Source organism: Pongo pygmaeus, chromosome 19 (genome assembly GCF_028885625.2).
Source record: "Pongo pygmaeus isolate AG05252 chromosome 19, NHGRI_mPonPyg2-v2.0_pri, whole genome shotgun sequence".
Lineage (NCBI taxonomy): Eukaryota > Metazoa > Chordata > Mammalia > Primates > Hominidae > Pongo > Pongo pygmaeus.
The window spans coordinates 73,519,469-73,540,413 of NC_072392.2; the positions used below are offsets into that span (position 1 = coordinate 73,519,469).

At 52.7% G+C, this 20,945-nt stretch overlaps 1 protein-coding gene and 1 pseudogene across 2 annotated transcripts; one reads left to right on the top strand and one right to left on the bottom strand.

The window, feature by feature from the left end:
• Positions 1-2,010: 2,010 nt before the first annotated feature.
• Positions 2,011-2,530, bottom strand: LOC129017885 (large ribosomal subunit protein uL23-like; annotated as a pseudogene).
• A 2,921-nt stretch (positions 2,531-5,451) lies between these two features.
• Positions 5,452-20,473, top strand: IGFBP4 (insulin like growth factor binding protein 4). 2 transcript variants are annotated; one of them, XM_054457388.2, is made up of 4 exons: positions 5,452-6,747; positions 15,566-15,723; positions 16,514-16,648; positions 19,182-20,473. In XM_054457388.2, the coding sequence occupies exons 1-4, from the start codon at positions 6,399-6,401 to the stop codon at positions 19,314-19,316; spliced, it is 777 nt and encodes a 258-aa protein (XP_054313363.1). In that variant the 5' UTR covers positions 5,452-6,398; the 3' UTR covers positions 19,317-20,473. The 2 variants fall into 2 exon arrangements, with proteins under 2 accessions (XP_054313363.1, XP_063512958.1); XM_063656888.1 differs by lacking the exon at positions 19,182-20,473 and having other exon boundaries at positions 5,940-6,747; positions 16,514-19,086.
• The last annotated feature ends 472 nt before the right edge of the window (positions 20,474-20,945 follow it).

Here is a 20,945-nt window from a genome sequence, read left to right on the forward strand (position 1 = left end):
GAGGAGGCTAGGAAGGAGTAGGCATTTTCTTCATCCATTCATCAGGAGGAGTGTCTTCCCAGTCCTTAGGGTACCCAGGAGGCAGGGACAGACAATGATGCTGTGGGAGAGGAGGTTTCATTTTCTGGTAGAGCCCTGGGCTGAGAAAAATGTCAGGGAAGGCGGGCCAGATATCTGCCTTGGAGAGGGTCCTAGTCGGAGCTCCCAGTCCACGAGGAGACAGAAGCCAGGTGGAAGAAACCGACGACCAGCACCTGCACCTTCTCCTTGTGTTCCAGAGCCTCTTCTCATTCATTATCTTGTTTTTTCTTCCAACCATTCTGTGGAAGATAAGCCCATTTCTTCTCTCTCTCTCTCTCTCTCTACATATATATATGAAAATTTTTAAATTAATTAATTAAATAATTTTTTTTGAGAGGGAGTCTTTCTCTGTCACCCAGGCTGGAGTGCAGTGGTGCAATATTGGCTCACTACAGCCTCTGCCTCCTGGGTTCAAGTGATCCTCCTGCCTCAGCCTCCTGAGTAGTTGAGATTACAGGTGCATGTCACCACGCCTAGCTAATTTTTGTATTTTTAGTAGAGATAAGGTTTCACTATGTTGGTTAGGCTGGTCTCAAGCCCCTGAACCTCAACTGATCCACCTGCCTTGGCCTCCCAAAGTCCTGGGATTACTGGCATGAGCCACTGCGCCCGGATGAAATTTTTTTTTACAGAGGGTGGAAATGATCCTCCAAGATGTTAAGTGACAGGTCTAAGGTCACACAGCTCTTAAGAGGCTGTGTGGCAACTTGAACCCAAGTCCTCTGACTCCAAATCCATGCTCTTTTTATTCTATTATTATTATTTTTTTAGATGGAGTCTTGCTCTGTCGCCAGGCTGGAGTGCAGTGGCACGATCTTGGCTCACTGCAACCTCTGCCTCCCAGGTTCAAGCAATTCTCCTGCCTCAGGCTCCCGAGTAGCTGGGACTGCAGGTGCACGCCACCACGCCTGGCTAATTTTTGTATTTTTAGTAGAGAGGGGGTTTCACCATGTTGGCCACGATGGTCTCGATCTCTTGACCTTGTGATCCCAAAGTGCCTTGGCCGCCCAAAGTGCTGGGATTACAGGTGTGAGCCACCGCGCCCGGCCTGCTCTTTTTAGAAACAATTTTATTTTTTATTTTTAGGAGACCAGGTCTGTCTCTGTTACCCAGGCTGGAGTGCAGTGGCACTCCATAGTTCACTGCAGCCTTGAAACCTTGGGCTCAAGGGACCCTCCTGCTTCAGCCTCCTGAATAGCTAGGACTATAGGCACATGCTACCATATCTGGCTATTTTTTTTCTTTTTGAGACAGGGTTTCACTCAGTTGCCCAAGCTGGAGTGCAGTGAGCTATCTTGGCTCACTGCAACCTCGACTTCCTGGGCTCAAGTGATTCTGCTACCTCAGCCTCACAAGTAGCTAGGACCACAGGTGCATGCCACCACGCCTGACTAGTTTTTATATTTTTTTTTTGCAGAGACAATGTTTTGCCATGTTGCCCAGGCTGGTCTTGAACTCCTGCGCTCAAGCGATCCACCTGCCTTGGCCTCCCAAAGTGCTGGGATTACAGACGCGAGCCACCATGCCTGGCCCCATGCTCTTTATACAGCCTCTCCCAGACACGACACTTGCAGGCTGAAGGGGGACACTAAACCCAGTCTTCTGAGAGCTTCTAGTTCAGTGGGGGAGACACAGGTCTTGCCACCAGGGGGTCTCAGCCATGCGGAGAAGTTACAGTTCCCAGCAGGAGAGGGGTAGGAGGGAGCAAACACTTGGTGCTTACTATGTGCCAGGCAATTTGGATAGGTCTCTCTCTCTTTCTTGCTGCAAAGTCCCGTTTTCCAGATAAGGCCTGAAGCTCAGAGAGCTCAAGTAACTTGTTTTAGGTTTCCTAGTGAGCCCAGTGACACGGCTGGGGTCAGAATCCAGGTCATCATGACGCTTACATTGTGCTGATTGTTGTAGCATGGAAGGCCATTGGCTCAAGGATCATCTCTCTCTTTTTATTTTTTATAGTGAAAAGATATACATATATTTAGAATTAGCCAGCCGGACTCAGTTTAGATGATCCCAATTTTGTTGGCAACATCCAAACCATCGTAATCAGGAGCCAGTCCAACATATGCCTTCTTCTTTCCATCAGGCTGAATCAGGGTGTTGACCTTGGCCACATCAATGTCATAGAGCTTCTTCGCAGCCTGTTTGATCTGGTGCTTGTTGGCTTTAACATTCACAATGAACACAAGTGTGTTGTTGTCTTCTATCTTCTTCATGGCAGACTCAGTGGTCAGTGGAAACTTAGTGATAGCATAGTGGTCAAGCTTGTGTCTCCTGGGGGTGCTCTTCTGAGGATATTTGGGCTGCCTCTGGAGTCGCAGTGTCTTGGGCCGCCGGAAGGTGGGTAACCTGCGGATCTTTTTTTTTTGCGGCTGTGGACACCTTTCAACACTGCCTTCTTGAGTTCGGCTTTAAGAGGGGCAGGAGATTCCTTCTTTGCCTTTGGCACCATCTTGTGAAAAAGGATCATCTCTAATGAAGACTTTCAGCCTGTATGCCCTGAATGTAAAACTGACCACCTGTGGCTCTGGATCCCCATTGTGCCCCATATGAACATCTTCCAGGGCACCTGCACACTTCTCAGATTTATTTTATTTACATACTATCCTTCCTCATTAGGCAGTGAGCTCCTTGAGGGCAGGGGTGATCTTAGTCATCTCTGCATCCCTGGTATGTAGCATAAAGCCTGCGCATATTAGGCGTTCAGTAAATCTGTGTTACATGAATGGTAGGAGGTGCTTGGAAGGCCTCTTTCCTGTGCATCTTCCTGCCTCCTTGGAATTAACCCAATGATGAGGGGTGGAGGGACACCAGAGGATGGACTGAGGGGCTGGCATTGAGGTGTGGGAATCTGTCTCGTCTGGCAAACTTTGCAGATTCCCACACTCACCTGCACTCATGCTTCATCCCAGGCATGTTGCGTGGCATTGTCCGGCCTCTCCTGCACTCCTGCCTCTGTGTCCTGGCACCTTTTCTCCTCTTGGGTTTGCTGAACAGGGGACATGTCTGGCATTGGGAGCAGAACTATTCTTCTCCATTCCATTTTATTCTCACAAGAGCTTCAAGAGGTAGGATGGGTGGAGATGATCTACCTCCATGTTACAGCTAAGGTCAGTCAAACTCCAAGTTCACACAAGTTGGTGGCAGAACAGAGTCCAGTGATGATCAAGGAGGGAGATGGGGTGGGGGCAGTTTTCTTTTCTGTTTTTTTTTTCTTTTTCTTTTTGAGACTGAGTCTTGCTCTGTTGCCCAGGCTGGAGTGCAGTGGTGCGATCTCGGCTCACTACAACCTCCATCTCCCGGGTTCAAGTGATTCTCCGGCCTCAGCCTCCCGAGTAGCTGGGACTACAGGCGCATGCCACCACGCCTGACTAATTTTTTTTATTTTTAGTAGAGACGAGGTTTCCCCGTGTTAGCCATGATGGTCTCGATCTCCTGACCTCATGATCCACCTGCCTCAGCCTCCCAAAGTGCTGGAATTACAGGCGTGAGCCACCATGCCCAGCCTGGGGGCAGTTTTCTGAATCAGGCACAGGCTGGGCTTTCCCAGGGACTTGAGGAAGCTGGTTCTGTTTGCCCTTCTCCAAGGCATATGGGGCAGAAGGGTGCCCACTTCATCTATGAGATGGAATGGAGAGAATCCCAGAATCTTGGCCCCAGCCATCACTTTCCAGCCCTTCTGCAGTCTTGATGGTTGCCAGTAGGTGCCGTCAGTTTGCAACTTTTTGGTCTGTCCTGCAGGTCCGGCTGCCAGTCCCAATCTCCCTGCAATCATCTCTCAGTAAGTAGGAGGTAGCCCAACCCCCGTGAGGCTGAAAGACCCCTGTCCTGGGGGAAGAAGCAGGAAGAGGGTCTCTGAACTGCATTTCAGCTTGGCTGACCTGCAGCTTTCTAGGCCGAAACAAACAAACAAACAAAAAATCCACAGTGGGTTACTGATTATTCCTGGACAGGTACCCTTAACCTGAAACCAGCTCCAGTACAGCAGAAGCCTTTGTAGGGGAGGATGCGTGGGAATTAGAGGGGGCCTGAGAGGGAACCTAGGAGATGGATCTTTGCTCCAAATGCCACTCCAGGGCTCTTCTCAATTTGGACAGGATTGGGCAAGGCTGGGGGAATAGGGGCATCAATAGGATTTCACAGAGGGTCAAGCCAGGCCCAACACTAGCCCAGGTAGCAACACTGGGTGAATTTAAAAAGCATCCCTTCCTTAAAGTTCTTTTTTTTTTTTTTTTTTTTTTTTTGAGTCGGAGTCTTGCTCTGTTGCCTGGACTGGAGTGCAGTGGTATGATCTCGGATCACTATAACCTCCTCCTCCTGGGGTTCAAGTGATTCTTCTGCCTCAGCCTCCCAAGTAGCTGGGATTACCGGCATGCGCCACCACGCCCGGCTAATTTTTGTATTTTTAGTAGAGATGGGGTTTCACCATGTTGGCCAGACTGGTCTCAAACCCCTGACCTCAGGTGATCTGCCCACCCTGGCCTCCCAAAGTGCTAGGATTACAGGCATGAGCCACTACGCCCGGCCTTCTTTTTTCTCTTTCTTTCTTTCTTTTCTTTTTTTGAGATGGAGTCTCGCTCTGTCGCCCAAGTTGGAGTGCAGTGGCGCAATCTCAGCTCACTGCAAGCTCCACCTCCCGGGATCATGCCATTCTCCTTCCTCAGGCTCCCTAGTAGCTGGGACTACAGGCACCCACCATCACGCCCGGCTAATTTTTTGTATTTTTAGTAGAGAGGGGGTTTCACCGTGCTAGCCAGGATGGTCTCGATCTCCTGACCTCGTAATCTGCCTGCCTCGGCCTCCCAAAGTGCTGGGATTACAGGCGTGAGCCACCGCGCCCTGCCTTCTTTCTTTCTTTCTTTCTTAGAGACAGAGTTTCCTTCTTTCACCTAGGCTGGTGTGCAGTGGTACAATTCTAGCTCACTGCAGCCTTCAGCTCCTGGGCTCAAGTGATCCTCTTGCCTCAGGCTCCCGAGTACCTGGGACCACAGGCGAACGCCACCACACCTGGCTAATTTTAAAATTTTTTTGTAGAGACAAGATCTCACTATGTTGCTCAGACTGGTCTTGAACTCCTGGGCTCAAGTGATCCTCCCACCTCAGCCTCCAAAAGTGCTGGCATTACAGGTGTGAGCCACTGCTGCAGGCCCCTCAAAATCCTTCACTGCCATCTGGGAAATGATCACAACAGCTCTACAAATACACAGTGACTACAAGGAATGGTGCTCCACTGGAGTTGTTCAACGCAAAACTTGCACATTGCAAGTGGTAATCTCCCAGGCCTGCCTCCCTCCACGAGTGGATCTGAATGGGCCTGAGAGGCAAACATCCAAGAAGGAGGAAGAGGCTCGGCGGCACCTCCCTCCCCGGGAGTTCTGCTGATTCCATCTTGGGGAAGCAGGGTGGACCAGGGCCCAAATGAGCCCTGGGGAGATTGCGGGAGAGGGAGAGGTTGCAAGGGGCAAGTGGCAAGAAGCCTGTTAACGTCTTAGGGCCACCAGGCCTTTCTGTGCCCCTGGCTAAGTGCCTGTACGCTTTACCCCACCTCAGGAGGCTTGGTCTCCAGCGGTTGAGGTTGGAAGCACCCGGGTGCGGTGGAAAGGGTTCTGTCCAGGAAGACCGGATCCGCAGAGCCGGGAGTCCGGGCTAGGAGGTCCCTTTCTCGGTGGGAGACTGAGGCCGCCTTGGCGGGGCGGGACAAGGCTCCTCCGCGGTCGGGAGAGGGGGCCCCGCAGCAGCCCCTTGGCTTCCCTTCTCCCTTGCCACCCCTCCGGGGCTCCGGTTCAGAGGCAATCTTGGGCGCCTGCCACGGCTTCCAAACTGCGCCGCTTCCTTCTTCGGCAGAAAAAGACTTTCAGATGTAGCGGCGGCGGCGGCGGCGGCGACTCAGGACAGCGCCCCCTCCCCCTAACGGCCGCCTCTCCCTCTCCCCCTCGCCCGCCCCGGCTCCCCCACCTCTGGGAAGGCGCTGGGGGTGTGGCCAGGGACCGGTATAAAGTCCGGGGGAGCCGGTCCCGGGCAGCCGCTCAGCCCCCTGCCCCCTGGCCGCCCGCTGCCTGCCTGGGCCGGGCCGAGGATGCGGCGCAGCGCCTCGGCGGCCAGGCTTGCTCCCCTCCGGCCCGCCTGCTAACTTCCCCCGCTCCGTCCCCGTTCGCCCGCCGGGCCGCCCCGTCTCCCCGCGTCCTCCGGGTCGGGTCCTCCAGGCGCGCCGGGCTCTGCCGCCGTGTGCCGCCGCCGTGTGCCCTCCGCTGCCCGCCCGCGCGCCCGCGCTCCCCGCCTGCGCCCAGCGCCCCGCGCCCGCGCCCAGTCCTCGCGCGGTCATGCTGCCCCTCTGCCTCGTGGCCGCCCTGCTGCTGGCCGCCGGGCCCGGGCCGAGCCTGGGCGACGAAGCCATCCACTGCCCGCCCTGCTCCGAGGAGAAGCTGGCGCGCTGCCGCCCCCCCGTGGGCTGCGAGGAGCTGGTGCGAGAGCCCGGCTGCGGCTGTTGCGCCACTTGCGCCCTGGGTTTGGGGATGCCCTGCGGGGTGTACACCCCCCGTTGCGGCTCGGGCCTGCGCTGCTACCCGCCCCGGGGGGTGGAGAAGCCCCTGCACACACTGATGCACGGGCAAGGCGTGTGCATGGAGCTGGCGGAGATCGAGGCCATCCAGGAAAGCCTGCAGCCCTCTGGTAAGGTACCCCTGGCCTCCCAATTCCCTCCTGAGTGTGCTCCCTTCCCAGCGGCTTCTTCCCCATTCCAGCCGCCCTGGAAGGCCCTTAAAAATCCCCTGTGAGTTGAAGAGAAGGCAGGTACGTGGCAGGGCCCGACTGGCATGGGACAGGCTCACCAAGGAAACTGCTACCGAGTCCCTAGCAGCCTGTTGCCACCACCAAGGGAGACCGTCCCATCGCTCCATCTCAAACCTCCAAAGGTTGTCTATTTGATAAGGGGGTCCCGGTGGGAGGCCTGGCTGCTGGTGCAAGAGTAGCAGATTAAGGTCCAGTTAAGTCAGCTGTCTGGGGCCAGAGAACTGGAGGATGGTGGTGGGGGTGTGTGTTGGGGAGGATGGAGGAGGGGGGAAAGCTTTCTGTTCCTGATCCAGGCCGAGGGTGAAATCCCAGTGGTCTGGGGAGCCAGGGCCTGAACTTTTTTTTACATGGTCCAGTGGTGGAGTGGGACATACAAATTAGAGGGACTTTGGCTGTGAGGGGCATTAGACTTGCCCTTCCCCAAAGCCCGGAGCCAGGTCACCTTGTTGTTTGAGAGGCAGTGGGAAGACAGGGATCCCTCTGCCAGGCCTGGACACCTCTGCCTGCCCTGGTATACAGGCCCCCTGTTCTTTTCTCCAGGCAGGTATGATTTGAGGTGGCAGAAAAGTCTTGGCTCCTAGCCCAGAGCTTCAGGAGCCTCGTGTGTGGGATAGGGAATAGAGAACGGGATGGGGGGGCCAGGGGAGAGACACAGAGAGAGAGAGAGAGAGAGAGAGAGAGAGAGAGAGAGAGAGAGAGACTCTGAGAAGGCCCTTGCCCTAACCTCATTTTTACACTTTCTTTTTTTGTTTCTCAGTTTCTCCTTAGACTCTCAGTCTCTTTTCCTTCTTTCTCTTGCTCTTTTGTTCTTCCTGATTTGTTTCTCAACCTCTAGTTTCACTAGTCATGCTCTCGAGTTGTTTTCCTCAGTGTCTTCTGCCCATGATGCCTTTCTTTCTCCACCTTATTCTGTGTTTCTGTTTCAGTTGCTCTGCTTCTCTCCCTCTCTTTCTGTTGCTCTTTCTCTGTGTCTCTGTCACTGTTCGTCTTTCTCTGTTACTTTGGGAATCTCTCTGTCTGCCTTTCTGTATTTATGCCTCTGTTTCTCATTCCATCTCCGACCCTGTTTTGCTCTCCTGTGCCTCTGTCTGTCTCTGTCTCTTTTCCTGGTGCTTGAAGCTTCCATTGTTGCAGTCCGGATGCTGGGACTCCAGCCCCAAGCTTCCTGTCCTGGGTCCCAAACCCTCCACTTCCTCAATCCTCTGCAGCTTGTCAGCGGAGGAGAGCAGGATGCAGGGAAAACAGGAAGGAGGTGGACCCCAGGGGTCTGGGCCTTGGGCCTCTCTGCCCTTCCTGCCCCTGGGTAGGGAGAGATGGGTCAGCAGAAAACATTCTAGGAGAAATGCCAGCCTGGCACCCAGCATATCTGGGAAGGGGGTCCTGGGGGAGAAAGTCGCTAATCTTGGGGTGGAGATGCCAGTGGCAATGGTAGAGGAGGGGTACTGAGACTGGGAGGGAGCAAGGGCCGAGCCCTTGGGTTCTCAGGGTACAACAGAGTCACGTTCCCTTTGAATCTCCATCCTCCACCAGTCAGAGGGTATCTGGCACCAGATAAGGATGGCTGGTAGCCTCCTCCTCTCTCAGCACTTTGAATGCAAGACAGAAGAGCCCTCAAAGGGCTGGGTAGGAATACCTCATCCTCTGGTTGGGTAGGAATACTCCATCCTGTAGTGGAGGAAAATAAGATCCCCTAGGGGTTTGGGGAGGGCATGGCATGAAAAGTTTGTGGTTGTCCTCTGGATATAATGCAAACTGGCCTCCAGGAGTGTCTAGGGGCTGGGTGTGGAGGTTCATGCTTGTAATCCCAGTACTTTGGGAGGGTTGCTTGAGGCCAGGAGTTCGAGACCAGCCTGAGCAATATAGCCAGACCCCCGTCTCTACAAAAAAAAAAAAAAAAAAAAAAAAAAAAAAAATTAGCCACTGCAGTGGCTCATGCCTGTAGTCCCAGCTATTTGGGAGTCTGAGATGAGAAACTCAAGGTTACAATGAGCTATGATCACATGATTGCACTCCAGCCTGGGCGACTCTATTTCGTAAAAAAAAAAAAAAAAAAAAAGTGGGCTGGGCACAGTGGCTCACGCCTGTAATCTCAGTACTTTGGGAGGCTGAGGAGGGTGAATCACCTGAGGTCAGGAGTTTGAGACCAGCCTGGTCAACATGGTGAAACCTCGTCTCGTCTCTACTAAAAATACAAAAATTAGCTGGGCGTGGTGGTGCGCGTCTGTAGTCCCAGCTACTGGGGAGGCTGAGGCAGGAGAATCACTTGAATCCGGGAGGTGGAGGTTGCAGTGAACCAAGATTGTGCCACTGTGCTTTAGCCTGGGTGACAGAGCAAGACTCTGTCTAAAAAAAAACAAAACAAATAAACAAAAAAAACAAAAAACGGTGTCTTGGAATGGGGCGGCTTTAGGTCCCCTTTGGATGACACAGTCGAGGTCTGTAATGCCCCTTCCCCTTTCCTCCTTGCCTTGTCCTCCAGCCTCCAGCCATGCAATGGATGCAGGTATCTGGAGAGAGGTAAGGGAAGCCTGGAGGTACCTACTGAGCAAGCTATGCCTGTGCCCTCCCACACCTCCTATTCATCACAGAAGTAATCCCTTGCTGTGACCTGGGCCACATGGCACCGTGTAAAAGGCACTCTCTAGAGTTCTGCTGTAGCCCTGCGGGGTCTGTGGGTGAGAAGAGACAACCAAGCCCCTACCCACCCATCTTTTTAGCCTTACACAGTCAGTAGGCCACTGTCTGCTTTAGGTCCCAAGGCTTGGGCCCACTGGCCCGCAAATAGCTTGGTCAAGGGTACCTGTCTATTTTTTCTGCCTTTTCCTTTTAGGGCTGAGTGTCAGCAGATGGCTGGGGGAGGGTGGCCACTTGGCATGCCCCCTTCTTTGGCTGCTATGGTCCAGCTGCCTCCTGTTTGCCCCAGGGGCAGATCTCCCCTTTCTGTCTCCAGCCACCCCTGCCTGCCCTCCTGTCACAGCTTTCCATGAGCTGGCCAGGTTGTGGCTTAACACCACTGAGGCCACCAGAGATGAGGCGGGGCATGTGCGTCAAAAATCCACACCTCTGCATCCTGGTACTGATCCTAGACTCATGGAATCTGGGGGAGTGGACAGCAGAAAGATCAGCATTTGGACGGGGAGTTCCTAAGCTGGGCTCTCAGTCCCTTTGGGACAGGGTTAGGGAACAGGCAGGCTGGGTTAATTTTTAGTCAATGCAGCAAATACTGCCCCCCTACTTCAGTACTGGGAATCCAGTTATGTCATGGGAACAAGGGCATTCCCAGAAATTCTGTGCCTTGTGGGGAGGGGGAGGGAGGAGCATGGCCGCTTCCCATTTTTAGTTTAGTACTGGCAAAGCTAGTAGTATTGGTGCCTCGGGTATCAGGAGTCTTTCCACTTAAAGACAGAGTGCTGCAGAGCTAAGTCTCTCCTCCTTCCCTTTCACCCAGTCTACTTCATTTTCCTAATTTGTAAAGTGGGGAGGGCAACAGGACCTGCCTCACAGGGTTGGGGCGTCTGGCATGGGGTAAGAGCTCAATAAATTGAAGTGATGATGAAGACGGTGATGAAGAAGCTGATGCTAGGACTTAGGGAAACGGTAGGACAAGGAAGCAAATTTGGGGCAATATTCAGAGGAGTTGAGAGGGGTGGGGTGGCCTTTGGTGCATTTTGCTGCTGTCAACATGGGAAGAACAGGCCAAGTTGCCTTATCTGTTTTCTATTCTGAGGCTGGCAGCATGACACAGCTGTTGGGGGTGATACCCCTTGAGCCAGACCTCAGAGAAAGGGCCTGGTACCCAGCACCAGTGGTCTTGGCTTCTCTAGCCAGAGTCTAGGGGAAGAGGGAAAAGACCTTTCTAGCAGGACAGGTGGGTGACCCTCTGGATCACAGCTGAAACTTCTGGTCGGGATGGCTGGGCCCACTCAGTTCATAGCCTAGGTGTCTCTCAAAGGCCAGGGGCTGGCATTGGGGAGAAATTGTGAGGGTGAAATCAGGCAACAGGAAAGAGGAAATCCTCTGGCTTTCACCACAAACTTTGCAGCCGGTGGTGCCAAAGCCGTATGGCCTCTTCTCTCTCTGGCGCCTTCCCTTCCTCTGCTGCTGGAGCAAAGACTGAGGTTTCCCCTATAGTCAGATGTCAGCTGGCTTAGCTCCAAGCTGGGGGCTGTAGGAGGACAAAGCCTACTTGGAAGTCCCATCTCCCAAACAAGCTTTTTGGAGGTCAGACTTTTCAGGGGAATAGGTCTGACTCCACTCCTGCTCAGAGGGGAACCCACAGGCATTGGAATTTCTCCAGAGGGCACTACCAGGATGAGTAGCACCAGGTGGCTGGAACTCTTGTGTGAGCAGGGAAATAGCAAGTATTAAGCCAGTTTTGGAGATGAGAAGGTTAACGTTATCAAGAGACTCAATGCTATAACCCTCACCCCCACAAAAACCTGGTGCTTAGGGGTGGATCCTGGGGTGGCTCTTCAGTCTGCCAGTTAAGCAGGGTTGGGCAAGGAAAAGTTACAGATTACATGGAAAGTCAACAAACCGCGGTGCAGAGAAGCTGTTGAAGTCAGTGTGCCCTGCCCTGGCTCTGCGTCTTTGACCAGGGCAGGGTCAGAGTGCCCAATTGCATGTGGGTAAGGCACATGTGGATGAGTGTGTGTCTGGACACGTGATTGTTTGTATACACTTGCGATTCTTGAGCCCGAGCCTGTCTGTGTGAGTAGGCAAATACGGATTTACCCTGTGTCCCCATGAGACTAAGGAGGGAGCTACTCTCCCTATCTGGTGGGTGCTACTCCGTGTAGACATGAACTGGGGATAAGTAGGATGGCTAGTGGGGAACCTAACAAGGGAGAAGCCAGGCAGGTTGCTGGCTTAGCTTTTCCTAGGTAACCCCCCGATGTGACATGGGGCCATACCAACCCAAGAGCATGAGCCATGCCTCTGGGCTCACCCTGTGCCCCATGCAGCCCTAGGCTTCAGTGAGCATACCTAATCCTCCTTAATGGTAAACATCCCAAATATCCATTAGTAATCCTCTGAGGGTTAGTTGTTTGTGAACTTTGACTCATAAAAGCTCAGCACTGTGGCTCATGCCTGTAATCCTAGCACTTTGGGAAGTCTAGGCAGGTGGATCACTTGAGGCCAGGAGTTTGAGACCAGCCTGGGTAACATAGTGAGACCCTGTCTCTTAAAAAAAAAGAAAAAGCCGGGCGCGGTGGCTCATGCCTGTAATCCCAGCACTTTGGGAGGCCGAGGCGGGTAGATCATGAGGTCAGGAGATCGAGACCATCCTGGCTAACACGGTGAAACCTCGTCTCTACTAAAAATACAAAACAATTAGCCGGGCATGGTAGCGGGCGCCTGTAGTCCCAGCTACTTGGGAGGCTGAGGCAGGAGAATGGCGTGAACCTGGGAGGTGGAGCTTGCATTGAGCCGAGATCGCGCCACTGCATTCCAGCCTGGGCGACAGAGCGAGACTCCGTCTCAAAAAAAAAAAAAGAGAGAGAGAGAGAGAAAAAGAAACTCAACATGGAAAGCATAGTTGTGGTCATGCTTCTATTCCATATCTCTTGAGATTTTTGAGGCTGCTACCACCCTAATTCTCCACACTTCCAGGGTGGGAGCTCACTACCTCCTGAAAACTCTTCCCCACTCCTTGAACTCCTGAAAAACCTTCCTCACTCCTTGAACCAAAGAATATTCTACTCATTTACTGAGAGGAATGAATCATTGTACAAAATAGTGCTTGCTTTTTTAAAATTTTGAGACAGGGTCTCACTTGTTGCACAGGCTGGAGTGCAGTGGTGTGATCACTGCTCACTGCAGCCTCGACCTCCTGGGTTTAGGTGATCCTCCCACCTCAGCCTCCCAAGTAAGTGGGACTAAACGTGTGCGTCACCACACCAGGCTAATTTTTTGTAGAGATAGGGTTTCACTATGTTTCCTAGGCTGGTCTTGAATTCCTGGGCTCAAGCAATCCACCTATCTCGGCCTTCCAAAGTGTTGGGATTACAGGTGTCAGCCACTCTGGCTGGCCCCTAGTACTTTCTTTTATGGTCATTAGAAGAAAGCAAACTCAGGAAAAACAAAGGCTTTCCAGGTTGGAAGGGTGCCCCCTGGTGTTAGTGTCCTGGGCTGTGGCAAACAAGTCCAGGTGATCTCCTCCAGCTCTACCTAAGTAACAGGGTGGGGCCTTCGTCCACATCTCAGCTCAGCCTCTGTCCTTCTGACATTTGGTTCTAATTCTTTAATTCTTGAATTTTGTTTTTGTTTTAAGAGACAGGGTCTCGTTCTGTTACCCACGCTGGAGTGCAGTGGCACAATCATAGCTCACTGTAGCCTTGATGTACTGGGGTCAAGCGATCCTCCCACCTTAGTCTTCTAAGTTAGGACCACAGGCATGTGCCACCACATCTGACTAATTTTTTTTTTTGGTAGAGACAGGGTCTTGCTATGTTGCCCAGGTTAGTCTTGAACTCCTGGCCTCAAGTGATCCTCCCGCGTCAGCCTCTCAAAGCACTGGGATTACAGGCGTGAGCACCCAGCCTGGTTCTAATTCTTTGAGGTCTTCCATTTCCTCTTTCTCTCCACTCCCCAGTTCCAGCTTACACCCCTGAAACACGGTGACTCCATCCTCAAGCCTTATGGCTTTGTGCAAGGTGGGGGTGTGTAGGGAGGTGATCACTGGGCCAGCTTAGGTTTCTTTGGCTGGAGGAATTCCTTGGGAGGGTCTCAAAGGAAGGGCCTGGATCCCAGATCTTTCTCTGGTTCCTAACCGAGGGCTCAGGATCCATCTCCTTATGGTCCCCTTGGCACAGTCCTCGTCTTCTGAAGTTTATGTTTCTTCTTTTGCTGCCTACCTTGGCCAGGGGGTCTTGCTATAGTGTCTTCTCTTTGGTTGACCCTTAGGAACTTGATGTAGGACTGGAGTCCCCTCTGGACTGTCCTTCTTGGGATTTTAAATGTGCAGAAGGATGGATTATATCTGTCTACTCTATTTATTTCTTCCCTTTTATTCCTCCTTCTAAGCCAGCCCTCCACCGTAACAAAATCTTCTTCCATCCTTGGTGAGTTTTATTAATAACCTTTGGTGTGGAAGTTTATTGACAAAGACTTTCTGGTTAGATTCCTCCTTGCCTGGTTTGCCTTTATCCACCTATTTCTCCCCACACCCCCCAAACCAGGAGAATGAAAAGAGAACCAACCCCCCAGCTTTGGCTAGGCAGAAAAATACCATTTGACCCAGAGGCAGCTCTGGGATCGCTGCCACGCATGGAGGAACCTGCTAACTCCTCAGGAAAAAAAACCCTGACGCGAACCAGATGTAACCTCCTGTCCGGCTGCCAACATCTGGAATGCTGGCAGGGGCTTTGCACTCAGGCCGGCAGCGAGCTGCCAAGCCTGAGCATTTCAGAGGTGGCTCTGATCTGCAGAGAGGTCTTCCAACCTCTTTCTCCAGCTCAGCATTCCGGTTTTGACTGCCTGGAGGGAAGAGCAGTGGTTACAGTTCTGGGACTCGAGCATGGGGTTTTTCTTTTTTAAAAAATGTATTGTATTTTATTTTTTTAGAGACAGGGTCTTGCTCTGTCACCCAGGCTGGAGTGCAGTGGTGTGATCATAGCTCACTGTTAACCTCGAATTCCTGGGTTCAAGTGATGCTCCCGCCTCAGCCTCCTGAGTAGCTAGGACTACAGGCACATGCCACCATACCCGGTTAATTTTTAAATTTTTTGTGAAGATGGGGTCTTGCCATGTTGCCTAGGCTGGTCTCGAACTCCTGGCCTTAAGTAATCTTCCCTCCTCGGCCTCCCAAAGTGTTGGGATTACAGGCGTGAGCCACAATGCCCCATTTGGATGGAGTTTTTCTTGAGCTCCGATAGAGCCTTCAGGAGATCCCACAGAGGGGTTGAAGGTCCAGCCTCATCACTCCCGTCTCCAGATCCCTGGTGCCCTGGTTCTGGGCAACCCCTATGGACTCTGGATGGTGTCTGAAGTCTAAGAATGGGAAACTTCGAGGTGGGGGACTGAAGGAATGTGTGAGGCTGTTCTTATGGTCCTGGGGCCACACAGGTTGTGTTACACACTCACACAGACACACACTCACTCTTCCTCATGCAGGCGGATACACTAACTCCCACTTCTCTCCCACCCAGCCAATGGGGAGAGCCTTTTGGGCTAGAGTTCTCATTGCTCATGGAAACTCTGATTCAGGCCATTTGGAAGAGGGCGAGCAGAGTCCACAGCCCTGGGGATCCCCTGACTGGCTCAGCCAGACACCGAAAAAATCAGGAAAGGCGACAGGGAGAATGATCAGATGGAGAGGGGAATGGTGGGAGGAGCTGAATGGAAAGGGGACAGGATCCAGCAGGGGGTCCCCCTGCCTGCCTCAGACCTCCCTGCAGGGCCCAGGGGACCCTCCTGCCATCTGGGCAGCTGCAGCTGGTGACTCATCTGAGTGCTGGCCTGGGTAGGGTGAGGGACAAGTCAAGGACTTCAAGAGGAATATTCTCCTGAGAGATCCAGGGGAGACGGGAGGAGGTGGGGGGCTGCTCTTGTTTCTTCCCGCTCCCCAGGCCCCCTGCTCTTCTCCAGCGCCAAGCCGAAGAATCCCCAGGAAGGAGAACGTGGGTGGGAGGCTGGGTTGGTGTGACGCTCTGACCTCTTCCGGTGCTGACCTCTCCTTATCACTACCTGAATGCAGACAAGGATGAGGGCGACCACCCCAACAACAGCTTCAGCCCCTGTAGTGCCCATGACCGCAGGTGCCTGCAGAAGCACTTCGCCAAAATTCGAGACCGGAGCACCAGTGGGGGCAAGATGAAGGTCAATGGGGCGCCCCGGGAGGATGCTCGGCCTGTGGTAAGGACCTCCAGTGCACAGATGTGCATGTGCATAGACACACACACATACACGCCCCCCACCCCCCACATGCACGCACACACACACACACCATTACCACCAGATCTGGGGCGTGTTCATTCAGCACACATTCTAGGGTGACTACTGTGTGCAAGGTGCAACTAGTGTGAATCATCAGGACCCAGAGAAAGCACTCATTCCCTTCCTTGGGATTCCTTTCCTGCCCATCAGTTATGTACATTGGGGCAGCTGAAGTGATTATTAAATACTGAAAAACTTCTATACCGATTGGTAAAAAGCAGTTGCCCAAAGCGCCCTGGGGTTTCTTGGCCTTTTTTGGATTCCCCACCCCAGACCTTCTCAGTAACCAAAGGGTAAATGCTGGCCATAGCACGGGGCCTGGGGACCCTGCTCCAGGGTCTGGCTAATGTCCCTTCTGAAGGTCTTACAAGTTGTCAGTTGGAAGTTTTATCTGTCCCTTCTGCATAGAAATCACCCCCTCCCTGGCTTTCTGCATAGGTTCCCACAGCCCCTTTCCCCACAGTGTCCCCTCACTTCCCACCCCTCCTTTGAAGAAGCTCTTTGGCTCGAGACCCTTTCCTCCACATCTCTACCCTCCCCACTGTGTCCTCTGGACCCAGGCCTCTCTCTTCACCTCACTGGGTCCTGCCCAGCCCCTGGGGTTCAGGCCTCCTTTCGGGGCCTTCAGTTCCCACTTAGCTCTGACCCCAGGCCTGGGCCTCCTGCCTCTCTTCCTTCTGCTGAGCAATTTTGTCTTCCCCTCCTCCAGCCCCAGGGCTCCTGCCAGAGCGAGCTGCACCGGGCCCTGGAGCGGCTGGCCGCTTCACAGAGCCGCACCCACGAGGACCTCTACATCATCCCTATCCCCAACTGCGACCGCAACGGCAACTTCCACCCCAAGCAGGTGGGTCTCTGTCTCCCACTGGCTCGGCCCTGGACTCAGCTCTGGGGCATTCCCGACCTCTCCACAGGATGGCCCAGGATGGAGATCTCAGGAAGGGGAAACTCCTCAACCCCAACCCAACCCCTTGGAGCCTCCCTAAACCCTACCTCAGCGTCAGAACCTCACTCATTTTGGAGACGAGGAGACTGTGATCCAGAGAGGAGTAAAAGCACCCGGGCTAGTTCAGAGTCACAGAGCAAGTTAACAGCAGATCTTGCCTCCCTATCCAGGGCAATTTCCCTCACCCCTGGATTTCACCATCTGTGGTGCAGACCTAGCAACCCTGACAACCTCTGGCTCCCAACACTCTCTCATTCACTCTACTCTATTCCTATGAGTAATTCCTCCTGCCACTGAGTGAGGTTTCATCTGGGAATGGAGGGCCAAAGTCATGAGGAGTCAGGGAGGAAACTCAGCCTACCCCTCCCTGCAAGGCGAGCAGCAAAACCACGTGGGATACAGCAAGGGTGGAGGTAAAGCCAGACTGGACAGTTGGAGACAGGCACTTTGGGTAGAAGCAGAGGAAGGAGTGGGGCAGGAGAGAAGACATAAAGGCAGCAACTTCCCTATTCCTTCCTGCCCTTGGAAGCTGGGGTCCTCTGACAAGCCTCCAGGAGGCTGGGATGGTCAGCAGGGTTAGCCTCTTCCAGCCTACCTCTGGCCCATCAGAATGGGTGACCTGTCTGGGCAGGGCTCTGGTGTGCCTCCTGCTGGGTGTTGCCTGGGGAACCCTAGCCTGGAGCTCTTTGTGGGTGTAGACAGACCCATTTCCCTGCTCCATGAGCTATAGACAAATCCACAATTCGAGCTGCCACTCTGCCAGCGGAGGCCTAGATAGAAGGACAAAGGTTGCCCTGAGTCTGTGCATCCCAGGATGGCATGAAAAGGGTATGAGTGAAGGGCCAGAGAGGGCACCCCAATACCAATGCCCAGCCTATTTCTAACCTTTATCCTAACACGAATTTTATCCTTGTCCCAATTTAAAAAATGTTTTCTCTTAATTAAAAAAAAACAATTAATAGCTATATTTTTTAGAGTAGTTTTAGGTTTACAGAAAACTTGAGCAGGAGTACAGAGTTTCAATATACTATCCTCACCCCAGTTTCCTCATTATTAACATCTTACATTTGTTGCAATTGATGAACCAATATTATTAGTATATTATTATTAATTAGTGGTTTATATTAGGGTCCACTTTTTGTGTTGTAAAATTCTATGCATTTTCTTCTCCTGATTTTTTTTTTTAAAGGCAGGATCTCAGTCTCCCAGGCTGGAGTGCAGTGGTGCAATCACAGCTCACTGCAACCTCCACATCCTGGGCTCACATGATCCTCCTACCTCAGTCTCCTGAGTAGCTGGGACCACAGGCACACAACTATGTCAGGCTAATTTTTTTTTTTTTGAGACAGAGTTTGGCTCTTGTTGCCAAGGCTGGAGTGCAATGGCGGGATCTCGGCTCACTGCAACCTCCATCTCCCGGGTTCAAGCGATTCTCCTGCCTCAGCTCCTGAGTAGCTGGGATTACAGGTGCCTGTCACCACGCCTGGCTAATTTTTTGTATTTTTAGGAGAGATGGGGTTTTGCCATGTTGGCCAGGCTGGTCTTGAACTCTGGACCTAAGGTGATCCACCCACCTCGGCCTCCCAAAGTGCTGGGATTACAGGCATGTGCCACCATGCCTGCATGCCAGGCTAATTAAAAAAAAATTTTTTTGTAGAGATGGAAGGGTCTCTCTATGTTGCCCATGCTGGTCTCGAACTCCTGAGTTCAAGCGATCCACTGCCTCTGGCTCCCAAAGTGCTGGGATTACAGCTTGAGCCACTAGCTTCTTCCTCTTATTTTTATCCCACTGAAAGTTCTGGCACTTGAACTTTATCCCCAGACCAATTCTGATCCTTAAGCCATCCTTTACTCCAAGTTTAATTCTCACACTGAAATATACATTTGCGCCCCCTGAACCTCCTACTATCTAATTTTGACCCAAACTTTAGCTTAACTTTAGTTATTCTGACCTTGACCTCTGTCTTTATCCCAATTGTGTTTTTACCTGGGCTTTAACCCTCACCCAACTCTTCCAACCCAACTTTTAGTCATATTTCCTAATTCAGCTGCAACTCTTATCCTGGTCCTACCTTAATCCCAACTTGGATCCTACTCATAACTATCATCCCATTCTTAAAGTCCCAACCCAATCAGAATATGTACCCAAAACATCTCCAGCCTGAACCCAGCCTTTCAAATCCAGCTGTGCCTTTAAACCCGCGGGCCTTCTTAAGGTCCTGCCTTCCAGAACTCTCTCGACCTTTCCTTCTTGACCATGTTCTCCCTGCTCCAGTGAGCTCAGAAGACCCATGCTCAAAAAAGAGTCACCACCCTCAGAGGCCATCTTGAAGCAGCGACTGTCTGACTTGGGGGCTGGGCTGGGATTGGGGTGGGTCACTTGGGGTCTCTTTTCCTGCATCGGAACTGACCCCTCATGCCCTTCTCTTGGCAGTGTCACCCAGCTCTGGATGGGCAGCGTGGCAAGTGCTGGTGTGTGGACCGGAAGACGGGGGTGAAGCTTCCGGGGGGCCTGGAGCCAAAGGGGGAGCTGGATTGCCACCAGCTGGCTGACAGCTTTCGAGAGTGAGGCCTGCCAGCAGGCCAGGGGCTCAGCGTCCCCTGCTACTCCCGTGCTCTGGAAGCTGCAGAGCTGACCCGGAGTGGAGTCTGAGTCTGAGTCCTGTCTCTGCCTGCGGCCCAGAAGTTTCCCTCAAATGCGTGTGTGCACGTGTGCGTGTGCGTGCGTGTGTGTGTTTGTGAGCATGGGTGTGCCCTTGGGGCAAGCCAGAGCCTGGGGTGTTCTCTTTGGTATTACACAGCCCAAGAGGACTGAGAGTGGCACTTAGCCCAAGAGGTCTGAGCCCTGGTGTGTTTCCAGATCGATCCTGGATTCACTCACTCACTCATTCCTTCATTCATCCAGCCACCTAAAAACATTTACTGACCACGTACTACGTGCCAGCTCTAGTTTTCAGCCTTGGGAGGTTTTATTCTGACTTCCTCTGATTATGGCATGTGGAGACACTCCTATAAGGAGAGCTCAAGCCTGTGGGAGAAGAAAAATCTCATTCCCAGAGTCAGAGGAGAAGAGACATGTACCTTGACCATCGTCCCTCCTCTCAAGCTAGCCAGAGGGTGGGAGCCTAAGGAAGCGTGGGGTAGCAGATGGAGTAATGGTCACGAGGTCCAGACCCACTCCCAAAGCTCAGACTTGCCAGGCTCCCTTTCTCTTCTTCCCCAGGTCCTTCCTTTAGGTCCGGTTGTTGCGCCATCTGCTTGGTTGGCTGGCAGCTGAGAGCCCTGCTGTGGGGGAGCGAAGGGGGTCAAAGGAAGACTTGAAGCACAGAGGGCTAGGGAGGTGGGGTACGTTTCTCTGAGCAGTCAGGGTGCGAAGAAAGAATGCAAGAGTGGACTGAATGTGCCTGATGGAGAAGACCCACGTGCTAGGGGATGAGGGGCTTCCTGGGTCCTGTTCCCTGCCCCATTTGTGGTCACAGCCATGAAGTCACTGGGATGACCCTATCCTTCCAGTGGCTCGCTCCCTGTGGCTCTGCCTCCCTCTCCATATCTCCTTCCCCTACACCTCCCTCCCCACTCCTCCCTACTCCCCTGGGCATCTTCTGGCTTGACTGGTTGAAAGGAGACTTAGGAACCTACCAGTGGGCCGTGATGTCTTTTCTTCTTTTTCTTTTTCTTTTTCTTTTTTTTTTTTTAACAAAACAGAACAAAACCAAAAAACGTCCAGATGATTGTGTTTGATTGATTTATTCTCAGTTAGACACAGGGATGCACCAGGGGTGGAGAGAGGGGGACAGATTTTGGGAGGTGAGCATTGTGTGGTCCCCAGACCTGCCTGTATGGTAAGGGACTGCAGAAGGACGGCCAATCCACCTTCTTCTTCCCTGCAAGGGAAGTTTCCTAGGGAACTCCTTGGCTTCAAAGTCTGCACTGTCTTAATTAGACTCCTGGTGGGCAAACAATGGCTCCTGAAAGGGGGGCGTGACCAAGGACAGCCCTGTGGGGGCAGAGCTGTCTCTGGGATCAGCTGGCATGTGGAGCTGGGGCATTTCCTAGGGCATTGGGTGGACTGGGCTTGCATCTGGATTTATTTATTAATTTGTTGGGGAGGGGCAGGGACACTGCCCTGCATTTGAGGAAAGGGGGTAGAAGCTTCAGCACATTCCACAGCTCTGACTGCCAAGATCTCTGACTCGGG